General features: G+C 36.4%; 2 protein-coding genes across 3 annotated transcripts; one reads left to right on the top strand and one right to left on the bottom strand.

The window, feature by feature from the left end:
* The first annotated feature begins 1,110 nt into the window (after positions 1-1,110).
* Positions 1,111-6,175, top strand: LOC137711245 (protein NLP5-like). Of its 2 annotated transcripts, none has more exons than XM_088696098.1 (5): positions 1,111-1,525; positions 2,006-3,003; positions 3,501-3,548; positions 3,644-4,553; positions 4,914-6,175. In XM_088696098.1, the coding sequence occupies exons 2-5, from the start codon at positions 2,056-2,058 to the stop codon at positions 5,777-5,779; spliced, it is 2,772 nt and encodes a 923-aa protein (XP_088552224.1). In that variant the 5' UTR covers positions 1,111-1,525; positions 2,006-2,055; the 3' UTR covers positions 5,780-6,175. The 2 variants fall into 2 exon arrangements, with proteins under 2 accessions (XP_088552224.1, XP_068306575.2); XM_068450474.2 differs by having other exon boundaries at positions 1,390-1,525; positions 3,641-4,553.
* A 1,168-nt stretch (positions 6,176-7,343) lies between these two features.
* Positions 7,344-21,871, bottom strand: LOC137710444 (uncharacterized). Its single transcript, XM_068449467.2, has 39 exons — positions 21,606-21,871; positions 21,211-21,278; positions 20,700-20,799; positions 20,454-20,561; positions 20,194-20,310; positions 19,377-19,527; positions 18,628-18,875; positions 18,303-18,488; positions 17,369-17,445; positions 17,146-17,263; positions 16,605-16,688; positions 16,190-16,285; positions 15,892-15,993; positions 15,521-15,589; positions 14,907-15,002; positions 14,682-14,789; positions 14,438-14,551; positions 14,173-14,256; positions 13,911-14,039; positions 13,527-13,725; positions 13,270-13,410; positions 13,102-13,145; positions 12,597-12,680; positions 12,411-12,479; positions 12,240-12,316; positions 11,703-11,772; positions 10,852-11,001; positions 10,529-10,594; positions 10,289-10,433; positions 10,086-10,150; positions 9,914-9,979; positions 9,211-9,304; positions 9,037-9,073; positions 8,837-8,894; positions 8,637-8,747; positions 8,364-8,431; positions 8,097-8,163; positions 7,939-8,007; positions 7,344-7,761 (listed from the first exon to the last, which is right to left on the bottom strand). Exons 1-39 carry the CDS (start codon positions 21,651-21,653, stop codon positions 7,675-7,677), a joined length of 3,870 nt encoding a protein of 1,289 aa, XP_068305568.2. The 5' UTR covers positions 21,654-21,871; the 3' UTR covers positions 7,344-7,674.
* Positions 21,872-22,316: the final 445 nt, after the last annotated feature.

Genomic DNA, 22,316 nt, shown 5'->3' with positions numbered 1-22,316 from the left:
TTGAGATTTAAGGTGCGGTTTTATGTCATTTTTATTAATACGATAATTTTGGGAATTAAGTAATTAATGGGAATTTGAGCCATTAATTGCATGCACACTATCTTCTCCATAATGATCATTTTATTGCCGGTAGGCACAATGCCTTTAAAATGGGCCATTAAGGGGAATTGGCTTTGTGCCATGCTATCTTCCACTTAAAGACCATTTCATTGCTTGTAGGTACAATGCCTCTGGTGCATCAACTAGCGTCCAGACTTGGTTGACACTTACAAAAATTGTCTCGGATTTAAAGTTTATAAAGAATACCTCCCAAATTAATCTGCACTTAATAGATACAAGTACAGGCTTGTATGCATTAAAGTTTATTGACTAAGGTTTAGTGACAATGCACGACAACCTCAACTCTTAATTTGATAGGGACTTGACTTTCTTTCTAACTATATCTCATACAGTTATCCGAACATACTTGAAAGATATTTCATTTAACAATTATAACATTTTAACAGTGCGTATGTCACAAGAATACAAGTAAATCGATTAAGCTTATATCTTTTTTAAGATACAACCATCACTGTCATTTAAGATGGTGAGAAAAATATTATTATGATGCAGAAGTTACATCACTGGAACTGGAATAAAACAAGGAAGGAGAGTGAGTCAGAGCCGTGCGAGAGCATCTGAAGTGGGAGATGGTTAGTGCCGGGGCACGATCCCTCCTTATTTTACTCATCCCTCTAATAATTTCTGATTTCATTTGCTTGCTTCAGCCTCCATCAGCATTTCATAACCAAGCCCCACTGATTCTCACAATCTCCTTTTCAAATTTTTAGTTAAATTAAAACGTTCCTCCTTGATTACGATTCTCCTCACAACTCAACCAATCTCTTCCCAAGCTCACTCAACTGACTCAGTCTTTCGTGAAAAAGTTGAGGTACACCGTAAAATTAAAGATTCTTCATTTTTTTAATGTGAAATTTACTCGCAACACGTCTTTTAGTTGTAGAGAAATTTTCAAACCTAACACATAAACAATATAAATAAAGTAAAATGAAGTACGTAAGACCATTGAACTTCACACATAAGATAACCTACTTTGATTGGGGTTTCATTGTAGATTCAATAGGGAGGAATGACACAACTCAACATCTCTGTCTGTACTTTGCTGAGCTATCAGCCATTGGTTGACTTTAAAGCGAGAAGTACAATGTCCATGATGGGCTGCATACGTCTGAGGTGGGGACCATGTATGCAAGTTAGAATCTTTCTCACCAATGAGGTAGCCTGGACTGGAATTATAATATATTCTTAGAAGGAAAGATGGGAACTTTGGAATTGTGGTGGGGATGAGAAGGGGAGAAGGAACTCTCTGTGACTAGGAAACAACTACCTCTTCAACTCAGAGCTCTTTTCTGAGTTTGTTTGTTGTATTGCAGTTGCAGATAGCTTTTTATGGGTTTATGCAGAAACTAGTGTCTGAATAAACCAAGAAAAAAAATAAATAAAAAACTCCAAGAATCTTCACACAGTGAGTTCTTCTTATTCCTTTTTCTTTTCTGTTGCTTTTTCTGGGTCTCAGAAACTGGTTTGCTTCTTGTATTGTGAAGTGAAATGCTTGAATTCTCAATTGGAATATTGACTGTAAGTGAATGAAAGATTGTTCCTTTTTTTTGTTTACAAGATTTGACCCACCTCTTTCTTAAGAATATGTGGAAAGTGGGTTTTATTTAATTTCTTCTGTTTTTGCCTTTTGATTTGAACCATTGACATTGGAAGATTTGATGGTTCTATGGTCATTGACTCGTATGGAATTTCTGTTAGTGGAAAGGAGAATCTAATCTTTGTACAATAACTAATATATATATTTACAGTTTAATTCTTGTTCCTTTGCTTTTGTTTAGTTATTACTTTACCTTGTTAATTCTACGAGAAGAGTTGTTTGCAATTTCTTTTGTTATTTGTTGTACTCGGAAGATTTTTTTTTAATGATTTTGGGGAATTCAAACAGACTCGGATTTGAAGGCCGAACGCTCAAGAATTGAATTCTTGCCAAGATTAATGAGCTTTGGAACCTACTGGTTGGGGGATAATCCGGAAAGTGAGGCTTCTGCAATGGATGATGGTGTTCTGTCACCAGCTACCATGTTGGGAGCTCAACCTGATTCCGCTACAGATTTAGATTTCATGGACGAACTCTTCTTGGAGGGATGCTGGTTGGAAACCACATATGGACCTGAGTTTCCTAATGAGAGCCTTCCCAGTACCGCTGCCCCCTTGAACCCCTCGTTTTTTTGGCATACGTTGGAGACCAATGGCAATATGGCCATGAACACGTCGCACAACAGTAATCAAGAGGAGACGCAAAGACCATTCCTTAAACAACTCGTAGAAGGTCCTGTGAATCCTCAGTCTCCTAGGGAGAATATGATAAAAGATGCTGTGGCGTACTCTGGTCAACCAGTGGATCCTACAATTGAAGGTCGTGAATTTAGCAGAAGGTGGTGGATTGGTCCCACTGGAAATGAAGGTTTTGCATCATCTGTGACGGAGAGATTAATGAGGGCTCTCGTGAACATTGGAGAGGTCATGAGAAACGAAGATGTTCTTGTACAAGTATGGGTGCCAGTGAATAGAGGGGGTAGACATGTTTTAACAATGAATGAACTTTTCTATCTTGATTCTAGCTGTTCCAGGCTTGCTAAATATCGAGACATCTCTGCTAAATACCAGTTCGCAACTGAGGAGGATTCAACAGAAATGGTTATGGGGTTGCCTGGCCGGGTTTTCTCAGGTAAGATTCCTGAGTGGACTCCTGATGTTCGATACTTTAGACATGATGAATATCCACGGGTTAGCCATGCTCAACAGTATAATGTAAGTGGAACTCTAGCCCTTCCCATCTTTGAACAAGGTAGTAGGACTTGCTTGGGCGTTATTGAGGTTGTTACGACCGACCAGAAGATAAAATATCAACCTGACATTGACAGCGTTTGCAAGGCACTTGAGGTCTGTGCTCTTTCCTTGTATCAAAATTTCATTCATTTGGCCTTCTTCCTTTCCCGTCACTGCAATAGGCACTTGGAGTTTATTAGGTTTGCAAGTTTCTTGCTTTATCTTCTTTTGTGTATATGCGGCATCTAACACTGTTTTCCAAACCGAGAGAATAGTTAAAGAATTAAACTTAAACTACGGGAATGAAAGCAAGCCTATCTCAACAGATACTCCGTCCCACCCATGAATTGGAAACTCAGCTCTGTTGTTTATCCCTATGAGCTTCTGAATCAGTGCACATAAACACCAATTTGAGGATGGACATATGAGTAGAAACCTCTTTTTTTCGTTCCTGTGTTTATTTTCATTCAATTTACTTAAGATAAACCTTCATGGGTCCATGCTCCTAGATAAATAGACTTTTGAATTTCATATCACAGGGGCATATAATTAGTTGTAGGCTGTTCGCATGAATCTTGTTTTCTGATGTCGACAAGCTTTAAAATTTGCAGGCTGTTGATCTTCGAAGTTCTAGAAATTTGAGTACTCAAAATGTAAAGGTAAATGCATAATTACCCTGAAGGAAGATTGATTTATCACATATTAGTATATTCTGATTTTTGTTCTAAGCTTATTTGGTGGATTATCTTAGCAGGGGTGTGACAATCCCTTTCACGCTGCGTTACCCGAGATCCGAGAGGTCTTGAGATCTGCATGTGAGACGCACAAGTTGCCCTTGGCACAAACCTGGATGTCATGCGTCCAACAAGGTAAAGATGGGTGCCGGCATTCTGATGACAACTACGTCCACTGTGTTTCAACTGTGGAGCATGCTTGTCATGTGGCTGATCCTAGTATCCAGAGTTTTCATGAAGCGTGCTCTGAGCATCACTTGCTAAGAGGCCAAGGCATCGTTGGGAGAGCTTTTATGACCAATCAGCCATGCTTCTCAGATGACATAACTTCCTTTGTCAAGACAGAGTATCCTCTATCTCACCATGCCAGGATGTTTGATTTGCATGCAGCCGTTGCAATACGTCTGCGGAGCATTGACACTGGTTCAACTGATTTTGTCCTGGAGTTCTTCTTGCCAGTGGAGTGCAGGGATCCTGAAGAACAGGAAAAGATGCTTACATCACTGTCCTTGGTTATGCAACAGACATGCCGGAGCTTACGGGTTGTCACAGACAAGGAAGTTGAGGAGGAAACTAATTTTCATGTCAGTGAGGTGATAGCTCGGTCGGATCCCGGACCAAGTAATATTGCTTGTTTCACAGAGGTCCAACAGAATCGTAAGGATGTCTCAATGTTCCCAAACCAAAAACCACGCAAGGTGCTGAGTGTGAAATTGTCGAAGTTAAGGCAGCATCAAGAAGATTCAAACCTAAAAGGTGGTGTTAAGTGTGGACAAGAGTTTTCTGCTCTAGGTGAGGGTAGCTTTTCAAGTGTTACTGTGAGTAAGACAAGAGAGAAAAGACGTACCAAGGCAGAAAAAGATATCAACTTGCAAGTTCTTCGCAAATATTTTTCCGGTAGTCTAAAAGATGCTGCAAAGAGTATTGGAGGTAAGCATTTCTTGTGATAAACCTGCTTCCTGTTTGATGTTTTAGTTGTGAATATTCGTATGGCATTTTGGTGGCCTTTAGAGTAATGGGACTGCTGTGTATACTTGATGCAATTTATAATTGTTTTACTTGTACAATCTGTATGGTGTACGTATGCACCTTGCAATCTTCCGAAATTAAGTTTTTCGTGTTAGTATTTTCTGTTTCTCCAGCTAATACCAATTGGACTTTAAAAATATCTGCTAGCACGCTAATGCCTTGCAGCATTCTATGTTTATGTGGCTTATGTTGAACTTTCTACTATGAAGGTTTTGTGTTTCAAAATTTTAATGAATTTCTTTTCGAATTGATCATGTTTAGTCTGCTCCACAACCTTGAAAAGGATATGCAGACAACATGGGATTAAGCGTTGGCCATCTCGAAAAATCAAGAAGGTTGGTCACTCTTTACAGAAACTCCAACTTGTAATCGACTCAGTTGAAGGCGCATCTGGTGCTTTCCAGATCAACTCTTTCTATACGAACTTCCCAGAGCTAACATCTCCAAATTTATCGGGGACCAGCCCATTTTCAAGTTCAAAGCTGAGTGATCAACCAAATCAGACAAACTTGTCACCCAAAGGTGGTGTTTTGAGCCCCCAAGCTACCGCATCAAAATCTCCTCCATCTTCATGCTGTCAGAGTTCCAGTTCAAGCCAATGCTGTTCCAGCAGGACACAGCAACTTCCCTTCTCATGTAACATTGCTGGTAACGATGATCCAGTTGTTGGAGATAACTCAAGAGATGATGTGCCAAAGAGGGTCAGAAGTGAGGCAGTATTGCATGCTTTTGGCCAAGATCGAGCGGAGCTACTGCCAAGATCCCAAAGCCAGAAACTTCTCTGCGAGCAACAAAATCTGCAGTCCATTCCACATTCACTGAAAAATAATGGCCGGGTAGCTCAAGAAGGCAAGGTTCAAAGAGTAAAAGTTGCATATGGGGATGAGAAAACCCGCTTCCGCATGCAGAGTAATTGGAGACATGAAGATTTGGTGCAAGAAATCGCAAAGCGATTTAGCATACAAGACATGAGTACGTACGATATAAAATACTTGGATGATGACTCGGAGTGGGTCTTGTTAACATGTGATGATGATTTAGAGGAGTGTGTTGATGTGTGCCGATCTTCTGAGAGCCGCACAATTAAGCTCTCTCTCCAGATATCTCGTCATCACTTGAAAGGTTGATAGGTAGACCGTCATGATAGGAAGATGTTTGTCTGAGTTTGCAAGCACTGAAGTAGCAGAAGTCTGCAGTCAATAAAGTGGGGATGCATCCGTTAGTTTTAGTAGGGATGTTGAAACCTCGCTTCATAGATCGCTGCTCCGAGCATATGAAATCTTCGCAATGTAAAGATGGAAGTTTTGCGTCGTGCAGAATTAAACGAAAGGATGGTGGAAAGGAACATCTGGGATCTCCATCTGAAACTGCGGCAGCTTGAATGTATTTTGTTAGTCTAGTAGCTAGCAGTTAGTGACTTAGTGTATTCCTAACATTTTTCTTTTCCTTTTGTTAATTGCTAGTGGATAGTTGTCTGTGTATTTACATAATTTTTTGCCAGTTAAAATAGTCCTGTTTATATATTTATTTTTAAGAAAAACTAATGAAAAATGCTTGAAAACTTTGAGTTTTAACAATAATGACAAAATAAAGGATAAAGTGAATGGTACTAGCATTGACTTTTTAGTGTAAAAATATGGTTTTTCGTTAAAGTGAATAGTACCGAGAGCTTTTTGTTAAAGTTCCATTTTTAATATGTGAATTGGGAATGCTTGTGCCAGATTTCTAAGCATCGAGTCAATTTCCAGAGGAAGAATTTGCTTTCAGATGAAGCTTTAATAAAACAATTAAATGGGTTTGTTTCCTATCGGATCAGATGTTGGTAAATCTTTTCAGGGTGTTGGGAGACTTTAGATGCTTAATTGGGTTTCTGCTTTATAATGCGAATGTTCCGTGAAGGGTATTAATTGGAAGAAAGGAAAAGGGTTTAGGACTATTTCGTTTTTAGTTTTCATTTGTCTGTTACAGATATCAAAGAAAATACATTGAAAATAGATAACTGAAGTAGGATCGAAAGTACGTTTATCACTGAAGTATAAAATGTCAACTACTATAAGCATCGGCTCCTGAAAAAGTGGACTGTCGTGACTAAACCACCAGCTGGTCCCTTTAAAAGAAAAAGGAAGGGAAAAAAAACCTCCTATAAGCTTCAAGAAATTGTGGAGAATGCCTTAGAAACTACACAAATTGTGAAAACTGAAAGTATTACCAAATGTTTTGTAGGACGAATATGAAGGATTTTAAAAGAACACATAGATAACTTGAAATTTGCTCAATCAGGAACAACAAAGCAAGATCAATGTCATTAATCGTGGATTCAATTGATATTACCAAGTCACGCTTGATTGAAAGAAATCATTTACTTCAATTGCACACGCAAATATAATCTTTAATTAATCAATTCTCCCTAAGACCTCTAGTACATCATTTTTCAAAGAAACAAAAAACAAAGGATGAACTTCGTAAGAAACTCTCGCCATACTCTAAATATGACTTAAAAAATTCCTACGTTATTATTCCAATGCAATTAGTGGTCTTCAATTTTTATTTTCAATAAAAAAGTGTTCTTTTCTAAAAAAAAAAAAAAAAAAAACAAAAAACAAAAAAAAGAAGTTCTTTTCAAGGTTTGACTCCCGCATCAAAACGAGCATTCAATTAAAAATAAAAAATAAAAAACTGAAAACAAAATGGTTATCAAACAACCTCTTAATAAACCAATAATTGGATGCATCCTAAACGGAATAGTTTTCTGAGTTCTTCCTTTGTTCCAAGGTTAACATATCTTTATACATTGATGTGATGTATGATATTTACGCCAAGGGAAGTTGATGCTAGCCAAACAAACAAATCTCAAAATCTACCATTTTCTTGCTCTTTTTTGTTTTCTGTTCCTTTGTCAGCAGCGGCAGTTCTATAATTTACACATTTAACTATTTCGATATTTCTGTTATTCTGTTCGTACATAATAATTCAGCTGTAAAACAACACGAAAGAGAACTGGAGAGGTAGTAATCCGCTATCTTCATAGTTGTGGGGAAACAGATGTCTGATCTTGTCTCTGCTCAACGGGCACGCGTCTTGAAGGCGGACCAAACATGCTCAAGAAGACCTGTAAACAAAACGTCGTTATGTACTAGTTGATCAAAATTCAAAACCAGACTAATGCAAGACATGGTTTCTATCTCTATTCAACATATTTTCTTTTCAGATGCTGGTTATTGTTCAAGAATTTTATAATTTCCGTCGAGGATGGCAAGGACGTGATAAGGGAACTGTACTAACTTACCGGCAAGAACACAAGCCCGTGTAAGAAACCAAGAAGAACCAATGCTAGGTACATTTGGAAGTAATACACCTACAAAACATAAGAGGAAAAGATGTGTTCAAAGGGGGATCCGACAGTAATGGCCAGTATGATTAGACGGTGAGTGAAAGATTTAGTACCACAAAGATTTCCGTCCTCGAGAAACAAAGTACAATAACCCCAACTAACTTTGTTAATGTGATTCCACTGCAAAAGAATGTCAAGAGAGAATGGAAATGTAAGCTTAGATCGGATAAAATTTATCACACAAAATCCTATTGGCACTGCACTTGAGACTAGCTATTTGGCAAAGAATGATCAATCGCAGAAGATGCTCGGAGATGGAACAAAACAAAGTAGGAGTTTCTCCCTTTCTTACGAAGGAGGGTTGGAATTGGGCCAAGTACCTGAATACAGAGGCACCCATGGTAGCCAGAGCCTCCTTGGTGCGCTGGTCTTTATCTCCTGTGCTAACCTGCACAACAAATGTTAATTATACACTTCAGAAGAAAAAAGGTAGCGTGTTGTCGCCAATGATAACTTTGATTCTGTTCTGTGAAGCCAAAATCAAAATACCCCAAGATTTGAAGGGACTTTAGGCATCACAAAAACTAACAATAGCGAGAAAGAGAAGGCAAAAGTAAATAACTACAGATAATGTTTAAGAGTTTGACACTGACCGAGAAAGCATGTGTCATATGCACACAAAACTCAACCGAAATGCCCACTGCCATTACAAGATTCACAACAGAGACTGCATTTAATTGGATGTTCAGAATTGCCATCACACCCTGTAGAATGTTATCCAGTGAGCAAATGTGACCACTAATAGGAGGTATTATTTTGTTTCAAAAGAGAAATTTTAACGAAGAAAGATCACCATGAGATCCACTAAAATCATTGCCAACACCAACAGAATAATAGCTGAACTCCATATACTACAAAACAAATTTGAAGGAAGCATCAATGTATCATTATAAACACCTCTTTGCAAATTTATTTGCTAAGGAAGATGAACACAACGAGTAACCTTGCACACAATTACAAGAATTAAACGAGGCTAAGAATATGAATACTGACCTGCATGTGATAGCTAAACAAACAATAAACACAGCAGCTGGTACACCAACAATATATCCAGATTAATCAGATACAAGCTAAAATTAAAATCCGAGTTCCAGAGAGGTGAAATTTGAATTTTATGAATTTTTTCCCCACTAAGATATAGTATTCAAAGCTATAAAAAAAACTAACCAATGGCTATAGAAAGGTTTATCAGTGCCGTTCTCCAAATATCAAGGTATTGCTCAAAGAACATATAGTAAACTGAATATGGGAATATCTCAATCTGCACCAGAAAATAAATATCAGTTCCACAGGTATACCACGAGCAACGCATTAGTGAATCAAGCTAACTTATTATAGTTTAACTGTCCCAGTGTGAATAAATAATGAAATTATGAAGCAGTGGCTTATGGAAAGGGGCGACACAAGACTGTTGTACTCAATCTAAATGTAGAATTTGGGGTCTATTGTCAAATGAATCAAATGAACCAATGGACATTAACCCTTTTCCCATTTGCATGGGTTGTGATGTCGGCATAATAGACACCGAGTCGTTTGCAGATGTGGGCACAACCACATTGGCTAGAACAGATGTGCCACCCCCTATGCACTCAAGTTCGAATCTCCCTCCCCACAATTTAGATTAGTTTAAACTTTAAACTAGAATATTGCTTAAAAAAACTAGAATATTTGCTTGTATCAAAAACAAAAACAAAGTAAAGTATAGGAGTCATCCTTTTGCATAGTTTTCATATAGGGTTGCTTCACCACAATTCCGTTTTGAGCTATGTTTTCTACTTATTTACAATACAGATTTTGGTGTAGCTTTATAATATTAAAGTTGTACTGTAAATAAATCAATTGACTTAGCAAGTAGCCTTCAAATTTTTACCTTCAAAGAATCAGAAAGTCTAGAACTGAGCTCCCGAGCAGCTCTCATTGAATTTACGTAGTCAACCTAACATAAATTTGTAGATATTCAAGTTATGGGGCTTACTTTAGTGTTGAAACCTAGAAAAGACGGGAAGTGGTAATCTTTTTTGATTGATCACAGGATGAGATACCTGCTTGTTGAGAGGAGTATGATATGTACGAAATGATGATGCTTGAATAGTGCCACTTTCATTGCCTGATAACAAAAATATGATTAACATGTTAAAATGTAAATTCAAATAAAAAGCTACATCTAATGGAAGTTTAACCTGAAAGCAGATAAGCAGTTTGGAAAGAGAAGTCATCATAAAGGCACAATATTCCATCAACAAACCTTTGAATTCCACACTGCTAGTGTAAGCTCCATGGCCACCTTTAGCACAATCATTAGAGGGTAGAGCATTGAGGAACCATGGAAGTTTTTCTTTAAATTGTGTGGTAGAGGGACGGTCATTGTGAAGATCTGAATGACGAAAGCACTGACAACAACAAAATTGAAAATGAGAATGGATGTGTTCCCTTATAAACAAAGAAATTCAGTTAAAATATTTCTGTCATGCCATGTGTATATTACCGTAGTACAGTCTTTGCACACTCCACCAAGGCTACAGGAACTATCACTGGGAGAGCAGCAAGGTGGCTGGAAAAGAGGAAAGAGAGAAACTTAAATTTAGCATCAAGGGGATTGCAAGCAAAACAAAAACGAGATGATTTGTGCTCTTAACAGATTTATAAGCGGACAAGAAAAGCATCATTATCATAAATTCTCTTTTGCATATAAAAGAAATTCCAAAACTGAAGACAATTCAACAATTTTGAATGTAAAACAAATTCCAAACATCAGACCACGCTTCCATAAGCATACTAACAATCATACTAAGAAAAATGTACTGTCACCTGATCATCAGGAGGGCAGTAAGTCCCATCTGTAAACTTCCGACAGCACCCAAATGCTTCTGGAGATATCCACACAAGAAAATCATCAAGCCATGAAGCAGCAGGCTTAGCAATGTAACTTGATTCTGGATTTAAGGATGCTCTTGCAATCTGTGGAAACAAAAGGACAATCAACACAAAGAAAAGGACAATTCAAATTTAGACATAGAAAAACAAACAAATGATTCAAATACATACATACAAACGGACAAATCAAACACATAAATTCTGAAATTAAGGATGGTCTAGCATTTCTGCAGATGCAGAAGGACAACTCACAAATTCACACACACATACCAAAACAGAAACTAAGGGGCAATCAAACATAACGGATACCAAAACCCTGACACGTATTGGTTGATCAAAGAAGGAACCATAGGCAAAAGAATGAAGGACATGGAAAATTTAATAGCCGAGTTAAAGAATAAAAGCTCAAAGAGATATGTACCAATTCACATTCATAAGAAAATGAACAGACAATTCAGATATTAAAATGCTAGAACTTTCCAGCATTACATATCATATTAAATGTATTATGTACTAATCTCTTTATAATTACAGATTGAGAAAATATTAACATATAATATACTAATAACGCTAAATATGAATTAAGCTTAACACATCAATCACTCTGGATTAGCAGTAAGATTGAAAAGAACCAGCTTGAATTAGCAAGAGACATTAATTATTGTATGATTATCAAGGAAATACTAGCATGTGAACAAGAAAAATGCAGGGGGCATTTTATGCTCTAAAACAGCATCCAAAATCTTATAATTTTCCCATTATAAAGAGAACAAAGAATGTTTTACCTCATTCAAAAGAGAATCTGAATCACACTGGCTAATTGAGCACAACTGGTTCGTATGTCTTGATTCTGAACTGAGGGACAGAGCAACATCAGAATGAAGCAGAGATTCAGCAAACAGAAGCATTCAGATAAGTGTTTGCAATAAATAAATAATAATAATAATTATTGACATCGGAAATGCATGCATGAAAAGTTAAATGGAGAAAATTCCTTTTATGACTACAAATAGTTGCTTTCATATGCAGATGTATGCATGCCAACTGTCCATGGGATGCCTATTCCTAAAGGAAATAGTAGTTCTGATAGATAGCCACCATTGGGCATTTGGATGGAAAATCAAATGAAATGCTGAAGCACATTGTTGAAAGGTGAACATTTCAATCAGATTATATGTGATTTTCTGGGTAGAGTATCAGCAGCAATCTCAAGAACTCATGACTGCTATACGATATGGTTTATATGTTGACCTAAGAAGACATTCATAGCTAGTTTGGTTACATACATCAAACAAGAGTGAACATGAATAACAGTAAGATACCTATAATTGAAGTTCTTCACAACAAAGTATAGTGGGGGTCCAATTCGTAGATACTCTGAAACATTATTGAAATACCCCTGCAATATATGAAAGACAGTGTTACCTCAAAGAAAGAACAGAGTAATCAATAGCAAAAACGCATTTTTATAAGTAGGCAACTGACTTATAGACCTGAAGATAGGAGTCTCGGGGAAGAACAATCTTTTGTTCCAAACCAGGCTGAATTCTGGTGCATAATGCCTATAAAGTTCAAAAGAATCAGAAGTTAACTGAGGAAGGTGTGGCCACAAACAGTAAAATGGATATTCACATAGATATGAAATATATGATACGTTAGGAGGAAGAATCAAAACTCACAATACTAGCCAATGCAAATGCAACAAAGATGGAAATGACAACTATCTTGACTCCCCAAAGACTGAGAATGGGAGCATGGATCTCCTGGAAATGTAAAACAAACAAAAAAAGGAGAAAAAACAGCATTGTTAGAAATTAGGTAAGCAGAAAGCAAATGACTATCATCACAGAATTACCAGAGTTTTTGAAAAAATAGCATCAAACTTTTTAAGGAAAACTAATGAAAAGGGCTTGAAAACTTTGAGTTTTAACGATAAGGACAAAATAAAGGGTAAAGTGAATAGTACCAGGATTGACTTTTTAGTGTAAAAAATGTGGTTTTTTGTTAAAGTTCCCAAGTTTTTATTGACAAGCCAACATTCTATTTCTTAAAGGTTTAAGCCCTTCTACATAGAAAAGTATGAAAATCATGGTAGATTGGTAATTCCAACTGCCAATATCATCCCTACGATCCATCCACATGGTTTTGTAAGACCGTTTACTGTAGTAATAAAAAAGCAATCACCTTCATATAACGAGTCAATAAACCAGGATTCTTCTGATCAATACCTAAATAAAACAGCATTCAAAAGAAAAACATAATATGAGAATAAGAGTAGGGTTGATTGAAAATTAGTGTTGGCATTAAGGAAAATGCATCAACCTGAATCAAGTTATAAAAACATTCCGATACCTTTGTCAGAGTTAGCATATGATGAAATTTTCATGCATGGGAAACAATCAACCCTCTTATCCTCAGTTCTCCTAAAATCAAAAACAATCAAAGCTACAAATGCAGTAACTTGAAGGAGAAAGTCCAGCAGAACAGCAAGTGCTGCAGAAGAACGTGCAAAAGTAAGTTTGGAGGCCTGAGGTCAGACAGCAAGACAATAAAAACATATAACAACTATTTCATATATCTAAAAGTTATTATGGATCAGAATTTCCAACCTGCAAACATGGAGAACACGCGGCATGCTGGCATAGGAATAAAACTTCCAACTGCAAATGCTAAGACCTCTGATAGACTAGCCAGTGTTATTGATGGTCCAACTTCCACGAGTGCATTGCTTATTCGCCCTTCTAAAGGCAACTCCAAGGGTTGCCGTTTGACAGCATTCACCAGTATACACATATTATCTACCCCAACCTATACACATTATGAACAATTTGGCAAACCAAATTTTCAAGCAATATGTATATATGTATATATAGACATACATTGTATATAATATAAACAATTTGGCAAACTAAATTTTCAAGCGATATGTATATATGTATATATATAGACATACATTGTATGTATAATACATGTAAGAATGTCGAGGAACTTACAGCTAGAACAAGAAATGGAATAACTTCCATGATGATTAAGGTAGATTTTACACCTATAACACTGAAAAATCCCACTGATCCAAGAACTGACAGCATGACAAGCACAACCCCAGAGAGACCAAGCAATACCTGGAATTCAAACGTGCACAATTATAGTGACATAAATGATGTCTCAATTTTGAATCAGAGGAAAACCAAACACATACAAATAGGGCAGTATTTTCCAGTAACTTGAAACAAACTAAAATAGTTGAGAACATACCTTAGACGAAATGTAAAATGATGATAGACGAGGTGAATCACCCAAAGTAAGAGATATATAAGCAAACATCACAAGATAGCTTATCTGCAGTGAAATGCGAAACCATAAATAGATTAGTAATTTAAAAGATTCAAATGATAAATGAATAAAAAAAATTATTTAACCCACATACTATATCATGTACAGTACTTATGCATTATAGATATTCTGAGCCTCGATTATAAAAGGAAACATGCAACTAAAATGAAAGAGAGAAAACACTTACCAATATTGTAATAGCATCTGCTGTACTTTCTCTTTTAAGTTCTTCTTCAACAGAACTTTCCGATGAAAAAGAAAGTGTTAAGTTTCTAGATTGCACCATCTGCAACAATTCATCCTATCACAAAAACGAAACAATAAACGGTTATGAGAGAAATATGTCTACTTTCATTTGGGACAGGATGGTAACACGAACAAGAATGCAAAAAGTAAACAATTACAAGAATTATGCTAGACAAAGAGTAAACCTTTGCAAGCTCAATAAAGGCTTTCTCCCATGCCACTGCTCTTTGAGTTTCATTCCCATCATTACTAAGAGCATTGTTTACAGGATAAGTTACAAGAAATGCTGACGCCTGCATTGAAGAGAATCATAATGGTCAATAAATACTCAAGGAATTCGATTTTCTTATCAACTTAAAAAGGTGAAAAAAAAACTGAATTTGTTCATGAAAAAACAGAAAAATCGTTACCTCAGAGTAGTTTTTCCCAGAGAAGCCTCCTAATGCTGTGCTAGGATCAAGAGGACCTTTAAATGCACTCATACATGTGTCAGCAGATGAATAGTGCTTCAATAACACAAAACACAAATGTTAATAGGTCTACTTTCCGTAACAGTATTGCCATGTTCTTTGAGAAATTTGGAATGGTAAAAAAAGCAAGAAAATCAATTATAGAACAAGCTGGAGAGAAATGTAAGTATATTAAAATGTGAGTTTGGTCATTGGACCAGATGACTACGGCTTATCTCGAAGGCAAAAAAGAGAAAATATGGACAGATCTCTATGTTCTCATTATTTGAGAAATTGAGCAGAAAATAGAAGCACATAATAATAATATAGATCAAGCAGTGTGATGAGCAACAGAGATATTAGTTTTATCCATCAGCCTTAAATAAAAATTAATAAAAACAATATTGTTTTGTGTTACCAACCCTGATATTCTAAAAATAACATACCTATAAAATAGTGATCAAGCATACTACTATAAGATGCACATATGATGGACCCTGGATCATGAATCTCATTAGACAATAAACTAGATTTACACTTCAGATAAGTTGTAGATGGAAATTATAAGAATATACCTCAAAACAATACTTTAGGTGTTCAACCCCACCATAACCATCATAATTTGCAGGATCCATTTTGAAGTACTGGAACGAAGAGAGAAACTGTTAAATAATTTTAAAAATATCTAGCCACAATGCAATAATTTTTTTTGGAATATGAAGAAATTGTGGTTTAACACCTTCAAAAAAAACCAACACACTGTCAGTGCAAGTTATACATTTAAGTACCGGCTTCAAGAACTCGTATCACATTCAGAATGATTACGAACATGTAAAAAGTGCGAAAATAAGTATAAGCTAAACGAACAAAAAAATCACAAGTTTCGTTTACCATATGGTCACCCAGACTGCATCAACTAAATGTAGGCCATCAAAAAGAGTTGTACCTGTAGGACACTTTGAGTGGCGCAATCTTTGTCCATTGGCTTCATGCAAATATCAGCAAGAGATACCACGGATCCAGAATAATCTGCTTTAATTCCATCAACCTGTCAAGGATGAGTAATGTTGTATAAAGAAGTATTCTTTTACCACACGTCAATGCAGAAAAACAGACAGAACAAAAAATCAATTGGAGTACATATCAAAACCAAGAACATTTCTAGTCTCGTATAGCCCATCCAATCTTATAAGATAAATACTTAAATTCTGAAAAGTAACACTACAGTCTGGAAGGATAAATACCTTCTTCTGTATCTCAAAAAGTAACTTAATATTGTCCTCTGTCACAATACTAGGTGAGTTACCATGCTTACCCTCTGGAATTGTTGCTAATATTAGCTGCAAAAAATAACACAAGGTGTGACATAAGTTTCTCTGCAAGTTGAAAGCTAAAGGAGTTGAGTTGTAAATACAACTTCACCCCATACTACAGCAGGCTTCTCATACCAACAACAGAGTGATGATGATACATAATGTCCAGATAAAAAGGAAAGGCAACTCATTTCCAATATATGTCTGTTGGCTCTATGCTTTTTAACCTTTTTTACTTCCCAGTTCTGCTACCTTGGAAAGGTAACCTCATTGCATCGCGTAAAGTGTAACACCTCATAAGATGAAAAATGGTTCACCAAAAACAGAGTGTGTAACAATGTAGTACCTGCTCAATTCTGTAGAAAGGGGCTAGGTGGCTATCAAAAAATTGCTTCTCTTCTGCTGCTTTACTCCCAGGCCCTACCCACAGCTGCAACATTACACAACTTAAGTTAAACAGAATGGTACAACTCCAACAATAACATAGAATGCTCTGGCCATAACAAATTAAAATGTAAAACGTATATATCTAGTGACGTAAAAAAATGTGGCATGCATACAATAGTTGTTTAAATGCTAAACGCCCACAAAAGAACCCACGTCAAGGTTCAGAGGGGAGAGAGTATAATTGTGAATAAACAGTGGGTTGAATACTAACTTCACAAGATTTGAAATTGATGAACCTCATGAGTTATCTAGGCACACGTTCCATTGTATAAAAAAACAGTCATGGTTCCAAAGGCCAAAAACGAGAAAAAGAAAATTTTGTAAAATAACTGAGAGCACTAGAACTCATTTCATTCAAAATAGTGCAACCGATCACATTCACATTTTTTTTAAGTATAAATTATTTAACTTAAAAAGACCATTCAAGTACCGAACCGAACCTTTTCAGGCCTTGTTTCCACCTTGAAACGGATAAGACCCAAACAAAGCAGAAGAACTACAGCCAATGATGAGCACAACACTATAATTGGATTCCTAGCAACCCATGTTCCATATCTCCTGTACATCAAAATGTAATAATTTAAGAAAATAATTCTGCCTTAACTGAGTCACTGACAGAAAAGTTTGACATGGAGCAATCACTCTGCAAGGGATAGCAATCACCTGAAAAATTTTGAAATGTATCCTTGCACAATTGAAAGTTGGACATCATTTCTAACGTGAGGAGCATCTTCAAATACCTATGACCAACAATTTTAGTGAAATATATGCTTACAGACTCGAGATGGCAGAGATATAAGTTGAGCACACCAGAAACACACAAAGCAATTTCATGAAGCGAGTTAACCAAAAGCTAAAGAGGAAGACAATACTGGTAGAAAGCGACATATTACAGGGACAGTTTTTATGGCAAAGAACTTTGCTATATAGAAGCAAAGAAAAATTCTATAAGCATATGTCAACTAGAGAGCAGTCTCAGTAAACTAAAGAATATAACAGTAAAATAATTGGGCACAATACAGAAAATATATCAAGCGTTTATACTACTGAAAGCTAACGAGGAAGACTATACTAGAAGAAGAGGTGATAGAAAAAAATCCAGTGAGAATTCATCCTTTGTTAGAAAATGAAGAAATTAACTAAAAAAAAAAAAAAAAAAAAATCCTAAGCATATCCCCGCTTTTATGTGCTTAGTTCATCAATGTAGATTGGTAATCTGACATGATATAAATAATAAATTCATTATTAACAGGAGAATTTGCAACGAATATGAAAATGACAACATAGCAAGGAAAACAAAACAAAACATAAATCGAGGAATGGGGCAGGTGAGGTCAGGAATGACATATATGATCCATAAAGCTTCGCAGATAGATGAAACAGACAGCTAGCTAAAAGTAGCAGAAATATATGGCGTATGTATGATAGAATGCACACAAACTGTCAAATGAAAAAACCAAAAAGCAGATTTAAACATGTAAACACGGAAGACAAAAATGATATAAATTTCAGATCAACACATGAATAAGTAAACTATTAATATATGCGTGTATTACATATGTATATCACGAAAAGAAAAAAAGAAATTGGTTTCCACCTGCATCGGAGGGTTCTCATTCTTCTCCCTGTTAGAATGAACTTCGCCATCATCCATTGCACTCCACCATGGTTTTGTCCCAGAAGCTGGCTTGGTTTTTCTAGTCCGATGAAACAAAACCCACCCAAAAAACACAGAAACCAGTGCAATATATAGAACAGCAACAGCAAGGTCAATACATTTAGCCTGCAGTTGTCACAGAAGTAAAGCGTATGAACAAAGAGTATAGTTCCTGATGTGCCTACACGAAATATTCATCCGATATGACCAAGCTAATTCATGTGAGAGCCAAAAGCTTAAAGTATCCTAAAACATGCTCTCTCACCTTAATCGATCCAATTCTCACTGAACATGAACCTCCTTTTCGGGAAACCGGAGAAACTGTGTTAGAACAAACTGTAGCTGAAGGGCAATCACCACAGGAACAGCCCAGTGAATTATCACCGCATGAATAAGTAGATACATTCATAGGTTTCATCCCAGATGACTCAGTAACACTTGAAGGGAATCTAATGGCATATGGAGAACCTGGCATACTAGGAGGTGCTTGTCTGCCGATAAAAGCAAACCAGTCTGCCATAACCAACAGTAAAAGCACAGCTAGTTATTAAACAGCACAAACTAAGGCCAGGCATACAAGCACTTGACCTTAGAGCAAAAATGTAGGCCTCAATTGCATAAGGTAAACAAAGAGATGTTCTTGGAATTCTATAGAACAAGGAACATCACTCAGAGATGCCTTGTCTCTGCCAATTAAGTATCCAATGGTCAATCAATTCCCACTACCAGCAAAAGCAAGAGGCTAAAAGACCCACGTTTCATGATAAACTAAATAGTGAAGCGTTATTTCCACAGTTAGATCTTATCAGATATCGCAAAAGTAGCCACGTCACTTGATTAGTATATGCCATTTTGATATGCTTATCTTTCTATTATCATGCCCCACTTAAGGGTAAAATCCATGTAGTGTACATTTGTCTGTCTGTGTGTACGTGAGAGAGAGAGATAAGGAGAGATGGAGAGTGAGAGAGAGAGAGAGAGACCTAATTTGCAATTTCAAAAGAATAAACTTACCTTTAAAATTTTTAGCACCAGCACCAATAAATTCTATAGCTCGAGAATTCATGGTACCAAACTTGACATCCTTGCAGGAGTTAAATAACCCTTCACCAAAGTCATCAGTTATATAATAATCAATCCCATCGACAGTCATGTTTCTGTTAACCTGAATACGGAATAAGCTTCATTAAGTATTGTCTCTCTCTAAGAAGACATAATCATATTCTCTATTCGATAAAAAATAAAATTAAAAAACAAAATTATTTCCAAGTAAAAGACTAAATCCTTGCAAAATTCAAACTTTAATCAACGAATCAAGTGGGTAACAACATGCTCAAGTAATAAAAGAATTATCTGCTTCCTTTTCCCATTTTTCATCAACTAAATGAAACTCAAAATGTTCATGTCCCAAACTATCAAGTAAATTAAACATAAGGATGAATGTCAAACGATTTCTGGGACATAATCCTTTTACCATATAACTCAGAGCTTTCATTTCTATTTTTAGTTGATGCAACAGTTATAAGACTACATAGAGACCAATTGATACCATATTGGCATGTTAGATATAATTCTAATATTCTATACAGACATCATACATCACAAAAAACAATCGACTGCACTAGGTCGCTTCGGCAAGCCAAGAGATGTAAACACATCTCGATTGGCAAGAAATTTTGTAAAAGCATGAATCAATGTCTCTTGTTGTGCTTGAGATCATATATAGCCTTCTTATTTGTATAATTAATAAATCATAAGATTGTACTGCAGGATGAAGGGAGCATAATATATTTCAATATGGAACGGTAAAATACGAAGAGGGTTTTCTGACCTTGGCTACAGAAGTCACATTGATAAATAAACTCTGATTTGGAGAGCAGGTAAGCTCACAAAACAAATTCAAAAAGTTTCTTAAGCATGCCGGACAACCTACAAGAAAGGGAATCGCCTGCAAAAATAAAACACAAGTTAAAAGAATACTAATTATATATTGTGGGGTGAGGGTGAAAAGATTATGGAGAGAAAAATGAATAACCTAGTTTCTTAGCAGAGAGGGATTACGACCAACTCTGAACAGAAAAAAATACTTACTTGCTGGACCTGTGCCCGTAGTGTGTCAAATTGAGCTTCTGTACAACAAACATTTCCAGTAATTGTTGGACAGAGACTTTGGACCTTGGACGAAAGTAAATCATCCGGCTGGAACACATAAAATATGCGATATTTGGGTTAATTAAAAATCTTAAACACACACATTATGATGGAATAAGAAGCAAGGAGGACTTAAAGCTACATTTTTATCAGCACTTTTACTGATAAAAGAGTGACTGCTTCTACCTTAACGGATGGGGTACCGAAAGGGCAGTTTATGTACTTTCCATCACTACGTTGCCCGCAAATGCCATACATTGCGCAATACCCTTCCGAATGTCTTTCCCTAGACAACAAGAAAAATAAAGTGAAGAACAAATTCAAGAAACCTCGAGTTCAATCGTCATACTATTTTTTATTCATCGAATAATTAATCCAGGAAATTAAAATTACGATTCCTGGAACTAAAGATAGTTAATTGAACAACCGTCATAGAAACACCACATGAGCAGGACATAATTCAGATCAGGAGCGATTTAAAAACAGCTAATTTAAAATTAACTTCCAGTCACCATTGATTTTATTATTACTATCAATATTTTAGTGAAATTTAACTAAAACACACTATATGTATCATGAAGTGCCAAACTTAAGCAGAATGAACTAAATTAAATAACAATGAAGCCTCCGAAGTTTGCTAATACGAAAAATAAAGTTGATATCTTGTGCATGTAAAATGTCAAGGAAGCCGCCTCACCCCGCCGCCGTAGCATTAGACGTCACGGAGGTCTGAGCAGCATATGCTACGCCCAGAATAAATAACACCTGCATAAACAATACTTGCATCAGTGAAAGTAAGCAAAGTGAAAATGTTGTTAATTATACTCGAAACGAAGTCGAACGCGCCTCAACTAATTCAATTCAATTCAATTTTGAAGTGAAAATTCTGTTTGGTTACTGAGAAAACTGTAAGAAAAACTTGGAAAAAAAAAAAAGAAACAAATCGAGAAACAAGCTCAAATTCTTTTTCCGTTTCTTCAGCTTTTCGTGGTCCTCAGGAAAAAAAAAAAAGGTTGGAAAGTCGGGAAACGAGCAAGAAATTCCGTCGGAGTTTTATGGACATATTCGGAAAAAGGAATTAAAAGTGCTTGCCTGGAAGACAGAGAGGGGGAGGAGGAGCCCCGGACGGCGGAGGGCCATTATCCTCTGCGTGCGACCTCAATCCTCAATCCAGTACGGAAGAGTCCAAAACGCAGCGAATAATGCGGAGGAAGACGGAGACGACCACTCCTCTGTAACTGCGTAGGCGCGTTTATCGTTCTGTGCTCTCTGTATTTGTTTGTTGGAGACAGAAAGCGAGGAGAGAGAGAGGACTGAGAGAAAAGAGTGAGAGAGTGTATTTATAACTACAAAAAAATATAACGTTTCCTTCCCTTCGCTGCTTGTATTGGCTTTCGCCTGTATGATGACACGTGTATTAATTTAGTTTCAGTGACTGAGATATTTTTGAGTGTGGGTGAGATTTTTCATTGTAACCGTCATAGGTAGTACATCACGTATCGTTATATAAATGGTAGGATATCTGTGTTAAAAAATTAATAATTTAAAAAATAAAATTTTCCATCACTTACATAAAAACACATGGTATACAACCCGTGTTCCTGTCACAACTAAAAATTTATCATGAAACACACACCACATATCACTACATCAATAGTGGTGAAACGTGTATGGTAAAATGTTAATAACTTAAAAAATAAAATTTTTCACTGCTTATATAAAAACACGTGATGTACCATTTATGTTTTTGAAAAAAAATTCAGAATGATTTGAACACGGTTTTAGGGCAGGTTCTTCCACTCT

This window comes from Pyrus communis, chromosome 6, assembly GCF_041283825.1.
Source record: "Pyrus communis isolate YQ-2024b chromosome 6, ASM4128382v1, whole genome shotgun sequence".
Lineage (NCBI taxonomy): Eukaryota > Viridiplantae > Streptophyta > Magnoliopsida > Rosales > Rosaceae > Pyrus > Pyrus communis.
The sequence above is the reverse complement of the archived record's forward strand: the minus strand, read 5'-3'. Positions and strand labels throughout refer to the sequence as shown.